Source organism: Carcharhinus amblyrhynchos, chromosome 30 (assembly GCF_965287045.1).
Source record: "Carcharhinus amblyrhynchos chromosome 30, sCarAmb.v2.hapA, whole genome shotgun sequence".
Lineage (NCBI taxonomy): Eukaryota > Metazoa > Chordata > Chondrichthyes > Carcharhiniformes > Carcharhinidae > Carcharhinus > Carcharhinus amblyrhynchos.
In genome coordinates this window covers 29,400,065-29,417,040 of record NC_137353.1, presented here as the reverse complement: position 1 = coordinate 29,417,040, position 16,976 = coordinate 29,400,065, and the positions used below count along the sequence as shown (strand labels likewise).

General features: G+C 45.8%; 2 protein-coding genes across 2 annotated transcripts in view; one reads left to right on the top strand and one right to left on the bottom strand.

Annotated features, from left to right (window-relative positions):
- Positions 1-4,298: 4,298 nt before the first annotated feature.
- Positions 4,299-15,513, top strand: LOC145360052 (uncharacterized). Its single transcript, XM_080214965.1, has 5 exons — positions 4,299-4,689; positions 9,332-9,477; positions 10,928-11,035; positions 12,720-12,823; positions 15,341-15,513. The coding sequence occupies exons 1-5, from the start codon at positions 4,543-4,545 to the stop codon at positions 15,511-15,513; spliced, it is 678 nt and encodes a 225-aa protein (XP_080071091.1). The 5' UTR covers positions 4,299-4,542.
- Positions 15,492-16,976, bottom strand: part of srm (spermidine synthase) — a 35,565-nt gene continuing 34,080 nt past the window's right edge. Inside the window, exon 8 of the mRNA XM_080214964.1 lies at positions 15,492-15,609. Within this exon, the coding sequence (XP_080071090.1) occupies positions 15,601-15,609 (9 nt within the window). The 3' untranslated portion in view covers positions 15,492-15,600. The remainder of the gene's footprint in view (positions 15,610-16,976) is intronic.

Here is a 16,976-nt window from a genome sequence, read left to right as displayed (position 1 = left end):
AGGGCAGTGCCCAGCTTTCTAAGTGCCCACCTAAGGGTTCAATGAAGCGAGGATGAACATACATGAGGAGTGCGCCGTCAGCAATCCACATACATGTACTCCTTACCCAAGAGTCATTGGTAGCACTTGAGAGCAGAAATTCTGGCCCAGTTCTCTTTCGCTAGGGGCTCCAGATGGTTCTCCTCCCACCAGATAAAAATATTCAGTGCGTGATACTCAAGATGAACACAGTGGATGACAACTCCCCCACGGCCATAAGTGCGGTGAAGCATTATTGTAATAAATCATTAAAGAAAGATCTCCGGGAGACGATGGATTGTGTCAGAGGGGGAGGACGCTTTGTTTATTGCTTATTTATTTATTAGTCACAAGTAAGGCTTACATTAACACTGCAATGAAGTTACTGTGAAATTGTGCCGACCAGTGCCAGCACAGTCAGGCATTTTCCAACACAAAGGAAGAGAAGGTGTGCCCCCCATCCACCCCCACCCCAATCACTCTTCTGGGTTTTCTCTCCTTTGCTCTCCTTGGGATGGCAGACCAAAAACTCAAGAGAAAAGAAATAGACCACAAGCGGCCTTTGTCCCTGGGACAAGAAAACGATACAGTCACTGGCGACAGTGGTCGAGGTGTCCCCTCCTAATCATACCTGAAACTCTTTCTATTCGTCCCTCACTGGATCTTCCACATTTGCCAAAAGGCCCCATTGCCTAACGCAGGGGGGATGCAATGAAAGTAAGGATCAGGCCTATTGGACAATCGAAACGTGGCCATAGCAACGGCCACACATTCTGGGCCCCATCAGCAGATTCGGAGGGGTGTGACTCACTCTGCCTGTGAATAAGCCATGTAAATAACTTAATGGACAGGGTGGGGAGCTTTAGCACAATGAAAGGCCTGACATTTTGCAGATTTTAGATTATACAAATGGGGCGTCACGTGGATCACAGTGTGGTGCCCATTCATTCAGGACCCCTGCGCATCTTCCATTTTATTTCATTTTTCCCTCAGCTGTGAAAGGAAAGAGAGAGAGTGGCATCTCGATTACTCCACACCATTGAAAGCATTGTTCCTTCACAGCGTTTAGCCCGCTCTCGGCTGCTGAAAATAAATATTCAATCCCCATCCCTGTTCACCTATTTTTACAAATGATACTTCTGCTTATCTTTTCTTCCCCCTTCTATGGTCAAAGGCGAACATAATTCTGCAGCTTTTTCATTGAGCAAAATCTCGATAAAGCCCAAAAACAGATGAAAGGGTATCTCTGAGCTCATTTATTTCCATATTTTCAATTTATTTTCACTGCTGAATTCAACTGGGTCTTTTCCCTAAAGTGGAGATGCTGGCGTTGGACTGGGGTAATCACAGTAAGAACTCTCACAACGCCAGGTTAAAGTCCAACAGGTTTATTTGGTCGCAAACGCCACTAGCTTTCGGAACGCTGTTCCTTCGTCAGGTGAGTGGAGAGTTCTGCTCACAAACAGGGCATATAAAGGCACACACAGTTTACAGAATACTGATTAGAATGCAAGTCTTTACAGCTAATCTGCTATTCAAGTCTTAAAGGTGCATACAATGTGAGTCGAGATAGCATTAAGCATTGGTTAAAGAGATGTGTATTGTCTTGCAAGATCTCACTTACTGCCCTGTCTGGAGACAGTACACATCTCTTAGGGAACTGGATGTCCTGGTACATGGATCACATAAAGGTAGTCTGCAGATGCAGTGAGTGATCAGGATGGCAAATGGAATATTGCAGAGGGAATGGATTATAAAATTAGGGATGTTTTGCTACAGTTGCACAGAATCTTACAGTGCAGAAGGAGGCTATTTGGCCCATTGAGTCTGCACCGACCACAATCTCACCCAGGCCCTATCCCCATAACCCCATGCATTTACCATAGCTAGTCCTCCTGACACTAAGGGGCAATTTAGCATGGCCAATCCACCCGGTCTGCACATCTTTGGACTGTGGGACGAAACTGGAGCACCCAGAGAAAACCCACGCAGACACGGGGAGAATGTGCAAACTCTACACCGAGAGTGACCCAAGCCTGGAATCGAACACGGATCCCTGGCGCTGTGAATTAGCAGTGCTAGCCACTGTGCCACCGTGTCGCCCCAGGGCCTTAGTGAAATTACATCTGGAGTGCTGTGTACAGTTTTGATCTCCTTATTTTAATAAAGATACATTGCTACAAGAGCAGTTCAGAGCAGGTTCACTGAACTTCTTCCTGGGGTGAAGGGCTTATCCTATGAAGGAAGGTTGAACAGGTTGGGCCTATCCCCATTGGAGTTTAGAAGAATAAGGGATGATCTTATTGAAACATACAGGACCTTGAGGGAACTGGATATGGTAGATGTTGGGAGGATGTTTCCTCTGTGAGAAAACTAAGACTTAGGAACTTAGTTAGGAGTAAGAGGCCTCCTTTTTAAGACAGAGATCACAGGAAGTATTTCTCCCTCGAGGAACTATTACAGTGCAGAATTCTCTTTGAAAGGTGGTAGAGGCTAAAGCTTTAAATTTATTCAAAGCTGAGTCAGTCAGATTTTTGATTGACGAAGAGTCAAGTGTTATGGGGGGCAGACAGGAAGGTGCAGTGGAGACCACAACCAGATAAAGCATGATCTTATTGAATAGTGGAGCAGACTTGAAGGGCCAAAAGGTCTACTCCTGCTCCTATATCATATGTTCCTATGTAAGGCACCCTTTATTAGAATTAAACACATATATGCAGTTTTTTTTACATGCATTGGATCTGTCCAGCTGTCAAGGAACTGTCAAGCTGTCAGCAATATTATTAAAGAACTATCCAGCTGTCCAAAAAATGTCAAAGCTGTTGAGAAGGGTACAAGGATGCTAGATGAGTTGGCATAGAAGGGGTAAGAACAAAAGGTGGTACGTTGGGGGATATGGGTCAACATGCATTGACATTAAGTTGTCATGGGGGTTGGATAGACCATGGGTTGGCACAGGTTGTCATGATGTGGAGATGCCGGTGTTGGATTGGGGTAAACACAGTAAGAAGTCTCACAACACCAGGTTAAAGTCCAACAAGTTTAATTGGTAGTAAACCCACAAGCTTTCAGGGTTTGCCCCTTCGTCAGGTGAGTGGAGCGTTCTCCACTCTCCACTCTCAGAACTCTCCACTCACCTGACAAAGAGGCAAACCCTGAAAGCTTGTGGGTTTACTATCAAATAAACTTGTTGGACTTTGACCTGGTGTTGTGAGACTTCTTACTGTGTTGGCACAGGTTGCCATAAGGGCATGGTGAGTGTGTGGAGGGGTGAGAGCTGGAGCAATTTAATATCGTTTTATGATTATGTTAATTTATTTAAACACAGAGTCAGAGACAGAGGCAGGCCTTGTGCCCCAGCCCACCTCCACTCCCAGCAGCCTCCGCATTGTTTCAGGGTCGCCCGCTGTGACCTCTCCAGCCAAAAACCCCAAGCCGCAGGCAGACATTTTTAAAGGCCGGGTTGGCCAAGCTGGGAAATCTCCCAAGTCTGCACAACAGACCTGAGGTCGAAAGTCGGAGCCCCAGTCGGAAGCAGCACAATTTAAGGTAAATGTCAACTTATCCTGGAGGTATTCAACCCCCCCTAAGCCACGGCAGTCTGTGGGCAGTGCTTATCTACAAGGTACAAATCTTTTAATGATACACGAGAAGGCGATGGCCCAGTGATATTATCACTAGACTATCAATCCAGGATCTCAGCGAATGTTCCAGGGACCCAGGTTTGAATCCTGCCACGGCAAATGGTGAAATTCAAATTCAATTTAACAAAAAAGTCTGGAATTAAGAATCTACTGATGAGCGCGAAACCATTGTCAAAAAATCCCATCTGGTTCACTAATTTCCTTTAGGGAAGGAAATCTGCCGTCCTTACCTGGCCTGGCCTACATGTGACTCCAGAGCCACAGCAATGTGGTTGACTCTCAACTGCCCTCCAAGGGCAACGAGGGATGGGCAATAAATGCTGATGTGGAGATGCCAGCATTGGACTGGGGTAAACACAGTAAGAAGTCTCACAACACCAGGTTAAAGTCCAACAGGTTTATTTGGTAGCAAATGCCACTAGCTTTGGGAGCGCTGTTCCTTCGTCAGGTGAGTGGAGAGTTCTCCCACACACCGGGCAAAGGAGCGGCGCTCCGAAAGCTATTGGTGTTTGCTAACGAATAAACCTGTTGGACTTTAAGCTGGTGTTGTGAGACTTCTTACGATAAATGCTGGCCCAGCCAACAATGCCCACATCCCATCAATGAATAAAAAAATTAGAATGAATGAAGTCCTGACTAAAGGTAGGAAAGTGACCAACATCAATTTAATTTAATCGACAAAAGGTTTCGTCCAGTAAATTGATTTACAGGGACACACACTTTGCAGAAAGCTGGTTTGAGTTCAAACAGCACCCTCTAGTGATATACTTCCAACCTACAGTAGGAGGCCAAGATTGTTGACTTGAGTTGCTAATAGTAACCAAGTTTAAAACCTTTTCCTCCAAGCTGCTGGAGACCTCAATTGTGACATCGGCACGTAATGCCTCCAAAGAAGAAAAGCTTCGTAAAGAAAAAGAAGAAAAAGGTCACCAAAAAAGAGCCTCAGAAAGCTTCAGAGAAGAATAAGAATCCTCCAGAACCTCTAAAGGCTGAGTTTGTACCCCCGCCATCTGTGCTGAGGGAGAAGGTACTTAATTCTGGTCATTTTAAATCAAGGCCCATTGTCAAGAGTTGATTGGAAAGGTTTTGCGGATGCTCAGTAAGGTTTGTCCTGGTGGGTGCTCTTTTCCAAGAACTCTGGGGTGGGTGGCACAGTGGTTCGCACTGCTGCCTCTCAGCGCCAGCTACCCAGGTTCGATTCCCAGCTTGGGTCACTGTCTGTGCAGAGTTTGCACATTCTCCCTGTGTCTGGATGGGTTTCTTCCAGGTGCTCCGGTTTTCTCCCACAGTCCAAAAGTTGTTTAGGTGCATTGGCCATGCTAAATTCTCCCTCAGTGTACCCAAACAGGCACTGGAGTGTGATGACTAGAGGATTTTCACAGTAACTTCATTCCAGTGTTTATGTAAGCTTACTTGTGACACTAATAAATAAACTTTTCTGTCCATCTTGTGTGTGCTGCTTGGAGTCTAAAAGGCATCAGGTACAATTGTGTGGCTGAAAATAAACCTTTTTATGTTTGGCAATTCCTCAGTGCCTCCCCATAATCCTATTTGATTGCTATTTTACTTTCCAAATATTCCTCTCCTTCTAACAAAGTTACTGCCTTACTGATCCATAGACACTAACCGGCTCACAATCACCTTCACCCACTGCCCACTAGCACCACCAGAGGAACCGCACTGACTGAATATCATTCAGATATAAACCTGAACCTCAAGTGAAGGTGAAAAGAAAGATAATACTAAAAGGATTAAAATTGAAAATTGGCTGTACCAGTTTGAAACACATCTTGTCTATGTGTTTCTGACGTGTGTGTGTGTCTGTGTCAATATGTTTGTGTGTATGTATGTGTCTTCGTGTGTGTATGCGTATGTGTGCGTGTCTGAGTGTCTAAGTGAGTGTATGTGTATTTGCAGTAAGTGTGTGCAAGTGTGTGCATGAGCATGTGTGTATATGTGAGTGTGTATGTGAGTGTGTGTGTGCACATGAGTGTCAATCTGAATGTATGTGAGTGTGTGTGTGAGCGTGAGCGTGTCTGTGTGTGTGTGTGTGAGACTGTGTGTGTGTTTGGGAGTGTATATGTATGTGTTTGGGAGTGTGTGTGTGTTTGCGAGTGTATATGTGTGTGAGTGTGCGTAAGCGTGTGTGTGTTTGTGAGTATATGTGTGTGAGTGTGCGTGTGTTTGTGAGTGTATGTGTGTGTGTGCGTAAGCGTGTATGTGTTTGTGAGTGTACGTGAGTGAGTGTGCGTAAGTGTGTGTGTTTGTGAGTGTATGTGTGTGAGTGTGCGTAAGTGTGTGTGTGTTTGTGAGTGTACGTGAGTGAGTGTGCGTAAGTGTGTGTGTTTGTGAGTGTACGCGAGTGAGTGTGCGTAAGTGTGTGTGTTTGTGAGTGTATGTGTGTGAGTGTGCGTAAGTGTGTGTGTGTTTGTGAGTGTATGTGTGTGAGTGTGTGTAAGTGTGTGTGTGTTTGTGAGTGTATGTGCGTGAGTGTGTGTAAGTGTGTGTGTGTTTGTGAGTGTATGTGCGTGAGTGTGTGTAAGTGTGTGTGTGTTTGTGAGTGTATGTGTGTGAGTGTGCGTAAGTGTGTGTGTGTTTGTGAGTGTATGTGTGTGAGTGTGCGTAAGTGTGTGTGTGTTTGTGAGTGTATGTGTGTGAGTGTGCGTAAGTGTGTGTGTGTTTGTGAGTGTATGTGTGTGAGTGTGCGTAAGTGTGTGTGTTTGTGAGTGTATGTGTGTGAGTGTGCGTAAGTGTGTGTGTGTTTGTGAGTGTACGTGAGTGAGTGTGCGTAAGTGTGTGTGTGTTTGTGAGTGTACGCGAGTGAGTGTGCGTAAGTGTGTGTGTTTGTGAGTGTATGTGTGTGAGTGTGCGTAAGTGTGTGTGTGTTTGTGAGTGTATGTGTGTGAGTGTGTGTAAGTGTGTGTGTGTTTGTGAGTGTATGTGCGTGAGTGTGTGTAAGTGTGTGTGTGTTTGTGAGTGTATGTGTGTGAGTGTGTGTAAGTGTGTGTGTGTTTGTGAGTGTATGTGTGTGAGTGTGCGTAAGTGTGTGTGTGTTTGTGAGTGTATGTGTGTGAGTGTGCGTAAGTGTGTGTGTGTTTGTGAGTGTATGTGTGTGAGTGTGCGTAAGTGTGTGTGTGTTTGTGAGTGTACGTGAGTGAGTGTGCGTAAGTGTGTGTGTGTTTGTGAGTGTATGTGTGTGAGTGTGCGTAAGTGTGTGTGTGTTTGTGAGTGTATGTGTGTGAGTGTGCGTAAGTGTGTGTGTGTTTGTGAGTGTACGTGAGTGAGTGTGCGTAAGTGTGTGTGTGTTTGTGAGTGTACGCGAGTGAGTGTGCGTAAGTGTGTGTGTTTGTGAGTGTATGTGTGTGAGTGTGCGTAAGTGTGTGTGTGTTTGTGAGTGTACGCGAGTGAGTGTGCGTAAGTGTGTGTGTTTGTGAGTGTATGTGTGTGAGTGTGCGTAAGTGTGTGTGTGTTTGTGAGTGTATGTGTGTGAGTGTGCGTAAGTGTGTGTGTGTTTGTGAGTGTATGTGTGTGAGTGTGCGTAAGTGTGTGTGTGTTTGTGAGTGTATGTGTGTGAGTGTGCGTAAGTGTGTGTGTGTTTGTGAGTGTATGTGTGTGAGTGTGCGTAAGTGTGTGTGTGTTTGTGAGTGTATGTGCGTGAGTGTGCGTAAGTGTGTGTGTGTTTGTGAGTGTATGTGCGTGAGTGTGCGTAAGTACAAAGAACAACACAGCACGGGAAACAGGCCCTTCGGCCCAACGAGCCCGCGCCGCCGTCCTACTATCTCAGTGACCTATTCATGATTTTAGTCTACGCCTAACGTGCGAGGATCAGGGAGGTCCAATTTAGGGACAATTTTAGTACCCAATCAATCAGCCTAAAAGCACATCTTTGGGGGATGTGGGAGGAAACCGGAGCACCCGGAGGAAACCCACGCAACCACGGGGAGAACGTGCAAACTCCCACAGACACAGGCCCAAATCCATGTGTCCGCACAGCAACAGAGATAGTCTCTGAGCTGTCATGTTGCCCTTGAGATGGTCCAGTTTAAGCACACTAACGACATGAAGCAATAGGCAACTCCCGAAGCAACATCCAAGAGCAGCCCACTACAACCTGCCGCCTGCATGCCCCTTGCTGGACTTAAATGCCTGTGGAGACAAAAAAATTCACTATTAAACAGGCAAAGACTAACATTCCTGAGGCAAAACGTATTCCCAAGCCTACAATGTTCAGTAAGGCCTACTATATCCCCCTATATGTAGCCCGCTCATATGGCTGTCTAGGTGACTCTTAAACAACCCTAGCGTGCCTGCTTCCACCACCTTACTCGGCAGTGCATTCCACACCCCCACTACCCTTTGCGTGAAAAACTGCCCTCTAATATTTGTCTTATACCTAGCCCCCCTCACCCTAAGCCCGTGACCCCTCGTTCTATCCATTTCTTGTAGCGGAAAAAGCTTACCACCATTTACTCTATCTATCCCCTTCATAATCTTATAAACCTCTATTAGATCCCCCCTCAGCCGACGTCTCTCAAGGGAAAACAGCCCAAGTTCATCCAATCTTTCCTCGTAAGACAGCCCTTCCATACCAGGCAACATCCTGGTAAATCTCCTCTGCACTCTCTCCAGGATCTCTACATCCTTCCGGTAGTACGGCGACCAGAACTGGACGCAGTACTCCAAGTGAGGCCTAACCAACGTTCTATACAACTGCAACATCAAACTCCTACTCTTATATTCTATACCTCTTCCTATGAAGGCTAACATACCATACGCTTTCCTCATCACATTCTGCACCTGTACCGACACCTTCAGGGACTTATGCACTTGCACCCCCAGGTCTCTCTGCGTATCTATACTCCGGATAGTTCTACCTTTTATTGTATAACTCCCCTCCACATTATTCCGGCCAAAGTGCATCACCTCGCATTTCTCCGGATTAAATTCCATTTGCCATCTATCTGCCCAATCTACCAGCCTGTCTATGTCCTGTTGCATTGCAGTGTATGTGTGTGAGTGTGCGTAAGTGTGTGTGTGTTTGTGAGTGTATGTGTGTGAGTGTGTGTAAGTGTGTGTGTGTTTGTGAGTGTATGTGTGTGAGTGTGCGTAAGTGTGTGTGTGTTTGTGAGTGTATGTGTGTGAGTGTGCGTAAGTGTGTGTGCGTTTGTGAGTGTATGTGTGTGAGTGTGTGTGTGTTTGTGAGTGTATGTGTGTGAGTGTGCGTAAGTGTGTGTGTGTTTGTGAGTGTATGTGTGTGAGTGTGCGTAAGTGTGTGTGTGTTTGTGAGTGTATGTGCGTGAATGTGCATCAGCACGTGAGTCTAATGATCTGTGCTTTTCTCTGGGAATCTGTCAGGGACAGAGGTGGAAATCCAGGAACTGGGTACCATCTGCCTTTTTTTAAAAGTTCCAGAGTCGTTCTGACTCCACGTAAATCTGGGCCTTTACCATCTTTCTCTCTCCTGCTTTAAGCCATTGTTTAAAACCTACATTGATGACCTAGCTTTTGGACACTGGTCTTGGTTCAGTCATTTTGTTTTCTGATCGCACCTCTGTTAAGGGCCTTGGAATATTTTTTAATATGTTAAAGGCAAGTGTTGGTGTCCTTGGTGGTTGAGCTACCGTGGAACCTGGCGGCCTTTGATCTCTTCGATATTCCTTCCTCTACAGATATTGGCTTTTCTCCAGGAGTGGAAAGCTGAACAGCAGGAGATGGTTCGGGGAAAACTCTCCGACAAAATCCACCAGGAACTGACAGCCCAGGACATCAGGGATCTCAGGCTGGTGTTTGACACCACGGACCTGAACAACACAGGGTGAGTGTGAAAGGAAACTGTCCGGATATCATTGGGCTCACAGAGAGAAGAAAGCACCCACATCAAGGCTAAAACAAGAGCGACAAATGCAGATAATAGCAGGCCAGTCCATGAGGGGAGAAGTACCCAAACAACTTCAGGTGTTGTGGTCTGCGGGGAGACAATGGTTGAGAGGTATTATCGCTAGACAATTAATCCAGAAACTCCGCTAATGTTCTGGGGACCCAGGTTCGAATCCTGTCACAGCAGCTGGTGGAATTTGAATTCACTAAAAAATATCAGGAATTAAGAGTCTACTGATGGCCATGAAACCATTGTCAGAAAAACCCATCTGGGTCACTAATGTCCTGACCTGGCCTACATGTGACCCCAAACTCACAGCAATGCAGTTGACTCACAATCCCACCTAAGCCCTATCCCTACAATTCTACTCATAAACCTCCTGACACGAAGGGGCAATTTAGCATGGCCAATCAATCTAACTCATACATCTTTGGACTGTGGGAGGAAACCGGAACACCCGGAGGAAACCCACTCGGGGAGAACGTGCAGACTCCATACAGACAATGACCCAAGCCAGGAATCAAACCTGGGTCCCTGGTGCTGTGAGGCAGCAGTGCTAACCACTGTGCCACAGTGCCTCCCTTCTCGGGAGTCTTGGGGCAGAACTTTCCCATCTCACCTGGCCATGGGGATCATAGCAGGCGAGACAGAAAATTTTGTCAATCTCCAGCAGGAATTCCAATCTTGAGGGCGAGTGCAGCTGGAAGGGAACGTCATGTTCCCTTCCTGGTTTCAGTGGCAATGGACATGGAAGTGCAGTGGATGGGGTGGTCTTGGGGTGGAATCAGGGGGGAACGCTCCACAACTCAGCTAAGCCAGGAGCAACTCTAAGCTGCACCCCTATCCTGTTAATCCAGGAGGATAGCCAGTGCTGGCTGTAAGTGGTTAACAGGGTCAGGTCAGGAGGAGGTAGAAGAGGAGATAAAATTCATGAAGCAACAGGTGAAGAAAAACTCTCTCAGTTTCAAAAGTGAACAGAACAAGTGTAGAATTGATTCTCCTGGTCACTACACTTCTGGACTTATGTTGAGGTGTAGGTTCAAAGGAACCTACAGTTGTGAGGCAGCAGTGCTAACCACTGTACCATCATGCTGCTTTTGATCAAACTTATGGTCATCTACTCTAATATCTTCTTATGTATCTTGGTGTCAAATGTTTAGTTTGATAACACTCCTGTGCAAGCAACTTGGGCCATTTCACTAAGGGCAAGTGCTATATAAATGCAGAGTGCTGTTGTTGTTAATGCAGACCAATTTGTGATTGATTTTAATCAGACAGTACATATCGAAAACTGACACTGCGGCCAAGTACAGTCTGAAACACACGGGGTTTAATTTATTTAACTTTAGAAAATGCTTCACCTGTATCAATTCCCTCTTTTATTCAGGTACCTTAATGCAAATGAGGTTTATGCAGCTCTGCGGACCCTAGGATTTGGTGTGAGCCACCAGGAACTGAGGAAATCTCTGAGGAATTTGGAGGAGTTGAAAGAAGAGTAAGTGTAGTGAATAACGGTCTTATTTCACTGTGGCAATCAGCATTTCTGTCACAATAATTGATGGCTTACAAAGAATTTTCACAGTAGCTTCATTGCAGTGTTAATGTAAACCAACTTGTGACACTGATAAATTAACTTAAACTTTTAAAAATATTGGATAAAAGCTCTACCCCACCTCAACCCATTTGTTTTTATTTTATTTAATTTATTCTTACTGTTTTCTACCTTTTGTTTATTGTTTTTCTTCATTTTTCATTCCCCCCCACTCTTTCCCCTATCTTATCCTCCTTCCCTTACCTTTTCTCCCCCTTTGCTTCCCCTTTTCTACATTTTACCTCTGTTCCATCCATTTCCACATCCCCCCCGCTCACTCTCCCAACATCTTCATTCTAGCTTCTCAGCCGTTTGGCCGTTCACACTCTCTCTGTGGACAGCCGTTAGCAGCCTTTTCCCCTGCTTCCTGTGGCTACGACTCATCTTTCATTCCCTCTCCCTGCAGTATAAATATCTCCCCATTTCTACGCCTTTTAACTTTGGCAAAGGACTGGACTCGAAACGTCAGCTCTTTTCGGGTAAAATATGTAGGGATATGGGGGTAGGGCCTGGGTGGGATTGTGGTCAGTGCAGACTCAATGGGCCGAAAGGGCTTCCTTCTGCACTACAGGGTTCTATAATTCTATGAATCCTTAGTGCAGCAGGAGGCCATTTGATGGTAATTTTTTACAACTGGATGCCATTCCTGCTTTCCCCACCATACCCAAGAGACTTTCTCACTCACAATGCCTGCCACAGGTGTGTTGGAAGGATTTACAGGTTGACAGTCACCCCATTTGGCCATGTTACAATGAAGGTTCCTTATGCCATTGCGTACCACCCAGGAGTCTCAACTACTTCCTGCAGATTTTTTTCCTTTCATAGTCTAGAGGTACTGAGGCCAACTACAGTGCCCCGCCATCACTAGGTCTGACCAGGTAATAGAAACCTCTTAACCCGTCTATTCCAATCCCTTACCGAAGCCTCCTCCCCCTGCTGAGAAAACTGGGAAGCCCATTGCTTCCATGTCTCTTAGCAACATAGAAACTAGAAGCAGGAGTAGGCCAATTGGCCCTTTGACCCTGCTCCGCCATTTATTTTGATCATGACTGATCATCGAACTCAATAACCTGATCCCCCCCATCGCACCCCGCCCCCCCACCCCGTATCCCTTGCTTCCTTTCGCCCCAAGAGCTATATCTAATTTCTTCTTGAAATCACACAATGTTTTGGCCTCAGCTACATTCTGTAGTAGTGAATTCCACACATTCACCACCCTCTGGGTGAAGAAATTTCCCCTCACCTCAGTTCTAAAAGGTTTACCCTTTATCTTTAAACTATGACTCCTAGTTCTGGACTCCCCCCACAATCAGGAACTTTCTTTCTGAATCTGCCCTATCAGAATTTTGTAAGTTTCTATGAGATTCCCTCTCACTCTTCTAAATTCCACTGCATATAATCCAAAATGATTTAGTCTCTCCTCATGTGACAGACCTGCCATCTCTTTTCGAAGTTCAGTTGTTTTTTGTCTTACTTTCATTGCAATTTTTCTTTCTCAGTTTTACTTTTTGGTCATTTATTATGTGGCACAACTGAGGATATGCGCATTGGAAAACTCCCCTGCTTCTTAATTTTGTGTTTTCTACAGGAAAGTAAGTTTCTCGGACTTCCTTCAGATTGTAGTGGAGCGGCAGGGAGATTCCAGAGACACCTATGAGGAGATCAAACAGGGATTCAGTCTATTTGATTGCGGTGAGTAATGTTCCTGTAATTCCTGTAAACACATCAGGACTGATCACTGGGCAACATTGAAGATTGGAAACCCAAGTGACGTTGGTTGGTTCACAACATGACAATGGTAGCTTTTTGAGAAATCCATGGAATCTGTTTTGGTTGCAACTGTCATCGATTGTGTAGTTGGTGTGACACTTATGTGCCGTATATTCATGTGTACTCATAGTTACCTTCAATGTGGGAGTATAAGATAGATGCTGTAAATTGATTTATCTTTCTGAACTTGTGTAATAAAGTTTATTTTTGTTTCTTCCAAACCCATAGAATCTGCACCTTTCTTCATTTGACCTTGACACTCAAACTTTACCTACTTTAAACAAAACATTACTGGCCCTTAACTGGATCCCCTCCCTGCCCTCTCCCCCACCCTCCCCCACTCCCCCCAACACCCCCTCCCCATCCTGGAACTCTCCCTCCTCCCACCCCAGAAAAGCATCACAACAATTTCAGCAATGAACAATCTGGCTGTAAAACACTTTGAGACATCCGGTGGTCAGGCAAGGTGCTATATACCTGATAGTCCTTAACTGGTACTTTACACGCCCACCCCTGCCCCTCACAGCAGGTTTTCCAGCAGCTGAGGCAGGTCGCTATTGGTCGGCAGGCACCCTGGTTACATAGCCTACGAGCTGTGCAAAACAGCATTAGCTTTGGTGGGACAGGAAGATCCCGCCAGCAGCCAATGGTGAGCTGCCTCCGCCACCCTGGGGGGACTGGGGTGGAGCGGGGGCATGTAATCCTCTCTTTCATTGTGAGCCATTTGGGGTTTTCCAGCAATCCGGCTGTTTTACGATCACCATTACTGACACTCGAGACTTTCCCAAGATTTATGTAATTATTTAAGTTCCCAGTGGCCATTTTGGGATTTAGGCGTATGTCTCCAGATCTGGGTCCAATAACATGTCCTTACAGTAAATAGCATGAGGTTTTGAGCAGGATATTCCAGCTTCACTCACCCTGAAACCTGAAAATCCCCGCCCGAAGTCAACGGACTTTTCCATGGTCCACCCGTTCCCCCACCCCCATCCCCCACTCCACCTCCACCCCTGGCTCGCTACGATTCCTGTGGCAGATGGAATGGGAAAATTTGCCCCTCTGGGGTATACAAATGCAACTAGTAATGGTGAAGTCTATTCTGCCAGCTCTTTACGCATGATAGCATATTGTTTGCTTTTGGGGGAAACGATGGCCTAGTGATATTATCGTTAGACTACTAATCCAGTAATGTTCTGGGGACCCGGGTTCGAATCCCACCACGACTGATGCTGGAATTTGAATTCAGCAAAAATATCCGGAATTAAGAACCTACTGATGTCCATGAAACCCCAATGTTGGAAAAGCCCATCTGGTTCACTAATGTCCTTTGGGGAAGGAAATCTGCTGTCCTTACCCGATCTGGCCTACATGTGACTCCAGAGCTACAGCAATGAGGTTGACTGCTCTCTGAACAAGGGTAACTTGGGATTGCCAATAAATGCTGGCCAGCCAGTGACACCCCTGCCCTACAAATGAACAAAAAGAAAATCTTGTACTGCCAGTTCTCATGTTATCCTCAAGGTGCCACCAAGCACCCAGGGATAAGTGTTTAAAAAAGGGGGACTGTTGTTAATAATCTAAATTCAATCTTTCAAATTTAACAATCAGTCGATGCCTATTTGATGATTATTTCTTTGATGAATTAACCCCAGGTGAGTTTACCGCAGTTTCTTTCCTCCTCTCATTTCTAAAGCTGCGGACACATACCAATCAGAGAATTCTTTTACCAATTCCACACCCAAGCTGCTGCTTAGGCAGTGAGATCATAGCCAATTCCAATTGCATCCACTGCCTCTTACCTTATCAAGGGCAAGACAACAGAAGTGCTTCCTGCAGGTTTGGGACGACACGGTAGCACAGCCATTAGCACTATTGCCTCACAGTACCAGGAACCAGGATTCAGTTCTGGCTTCAGGTTCGATTCCCGGCTTGTGTCACTCTCCGTGCGGAGTCTACACATCCTCCTTGTGTCTGCGTGGGTTTCCTCCGGGTGCTCCGGTTTCCTCCCACAGTCTGAAAGACGTGCTCGTTAGGTGCATTGGCCGTGTTAAATTCTCCCTCAGTGCACCCGAACAGGCACCCGAGTGTGGCGACTAGGGGATTTTCACAGTAACTTCATTGCAGTGTGAATGTAAGCCGACTTGTGACACTAATAAATAAACTTTAAATATCGGGAATTAGATCCAGTGATTTGGTGAGCAGTACGGCACACACTTCTGATGTTGGCGGTGTGATTTGTTACCAAAATACCTCAGTTTTGCCGAAGAGGTCCTTCTCGCTGGACTCCCAGTAGATGGAGAGCAATAAGTGATTTGCTGCAGCAGATATTGTGCCTTCTGCTGTAAACAAGATTGCAAGGATAGGTGAGAAGAATAGAAATCAGGCAGGAAAGAGGAGAAACAGCTCTTTACGCAAGTGTGTAAATGTGATTATTTGCAGATGGAGACGGGAAGATAACCTTTGACAATCTCAAAGCTGCTTGCAAATCCGCAGGCGTCCACTTCTCACACCAGGACTTGCGGGAAATGATCAAAGAAGTGGACACTAATGGTGATGGCACTGTGGACATGGAAGAGTTCATCAATCTCATGCTTCAGACAAACCTCTTTTGACTGACCGAATCGCCTCGGGGCATTTCCAGTCTGTTAGTGGCTCCGATCCCATCCAAATGTTAACTGCTCAAATCTATCTCTTCCTTCTTAATCCACCTGAGGACAAACCAGAAACAACATAATTGCTTTGAAGGTATTGATAAAGATCCTTACATCGTCATCTGTTTTTTAGTTAGAATCATAGAATCTCTACACAACAGGAGGGTGGCATGGTGGCACAGTGGTTAGCACTGCTGCCTCACAATGCCAGGGACCCAGCTTCCATTTACAGCTTTGGTCACTGTCTGTGCAGAGTCTGCACATTCTCCCCATGTCTGTGTGGGATTCCTCCAGGTGCTCCAGTTTACTCCCACAGTGTGCATTGGTTAGGTGCATTGGTCATGATAAATTCACCCCCCAGTGTACCCAAAAAGGCATCAGAGTGTGGCGACTAGGGGATTTTCACAATGATTTCATTACAGTGTTGATGTCAGCTGACTTGTGACACTAATAAATAATCTTAAAACTTAAGGAAGCTATTCAGCCCCTCGAGGCCCTATCCCCGTAACCACACATATTTACCCTACATGTGTGTAACCTACTAAGCGGCAATTTAGCATGGGCCAATCAACCTAACTTGCACATTTTTGGAATGTGGGAGGAAACCGGAGCACCCAGAGGAAACCCACGCAGACATGGGGAGAATGCGCAAACTCCACACAGACAGTGACCCGAGGCCGGAATTGAACCCAGGTCCCTGGCATTGTGAGGCAGCAGTGCTGACCGCTGTGCCGTCCAGCAATTGTCATTTTTAAAACGAGAAACAGATTCCCTCTTTTCATTCAAAAACTGCAATGCCCGTATTCATTGTAGATATTGGCCTGTGCGGACACAAAAGTTTCAGAATTTTACGTTTAGTGGGGAGATGGGCCCAGACTCTTCGATGGGCGCTTGATTATGGAAATGAATTTCACTGGCGTTTCCTGCTGCTCCACTGCCATAACTCTGATAGAAATTCTGCTTGTGTGTGCTTGCAATGGCTTCCGCCAAGCTCACACTGAAGTTACGACAACAAAGTTCCACAGGCCCTCAGGAAATCCTGGACATGTGCCCCTTCACTATTTACAGTTGTGCTTCAAGCTTCCATCTAGAAATATTTTCCTCCCTCCAACATTTTGGAAGGAACAGTTTATGCAACAATCCCAAGTAACCACTTTTACATCATGACATGGGCTTCTTGTTTGAGCTGTATCTGAGTTACTCCCTCTTTTTAGAACTCTGTTTGGTTTTTACCCTCATCCAGCTTGGCATATACAAGGTTATTAACTTTTATGTTTTTGGCCCCTGGTGTTCGTATATCTCCCTACAGTGAATTGTTTGCTAGGGTCAACTTTCTTAGTTCCCACCTGTGGTGATTGTCCCCTGAAGGGCAACACAGCAGAGTAAGGATCACCTGATCCAAACAACTAATTGAGACTCAGAGT

Excerpts from the sequence above, each read along its gene's own strand:
- LOC145360052 (XM_080214965.1), top strand. The coding sequence starts at position 4,543 with ATGCCTCCAAAGAAGAAAAGCTTCGTAAAGAAAAAGAAGAAAAAGGTC. Across the intron at positions 4,690-9,331 it reads CATCTGTGCTGAGGGAGAAG|ATATTGGCTTTTCTCCAGGA; the intron begins GTACTTAATTCT and ends CTTCCTCTACAG. Across the intron at positions 11,036-12,719 it reads TTGGAGGAGTTGAAAGAAGA|GAAAGTAAGTTTCTCGGACT; the intron begins GTAAGTGTAGTG and ends TGTTTTCTACAG.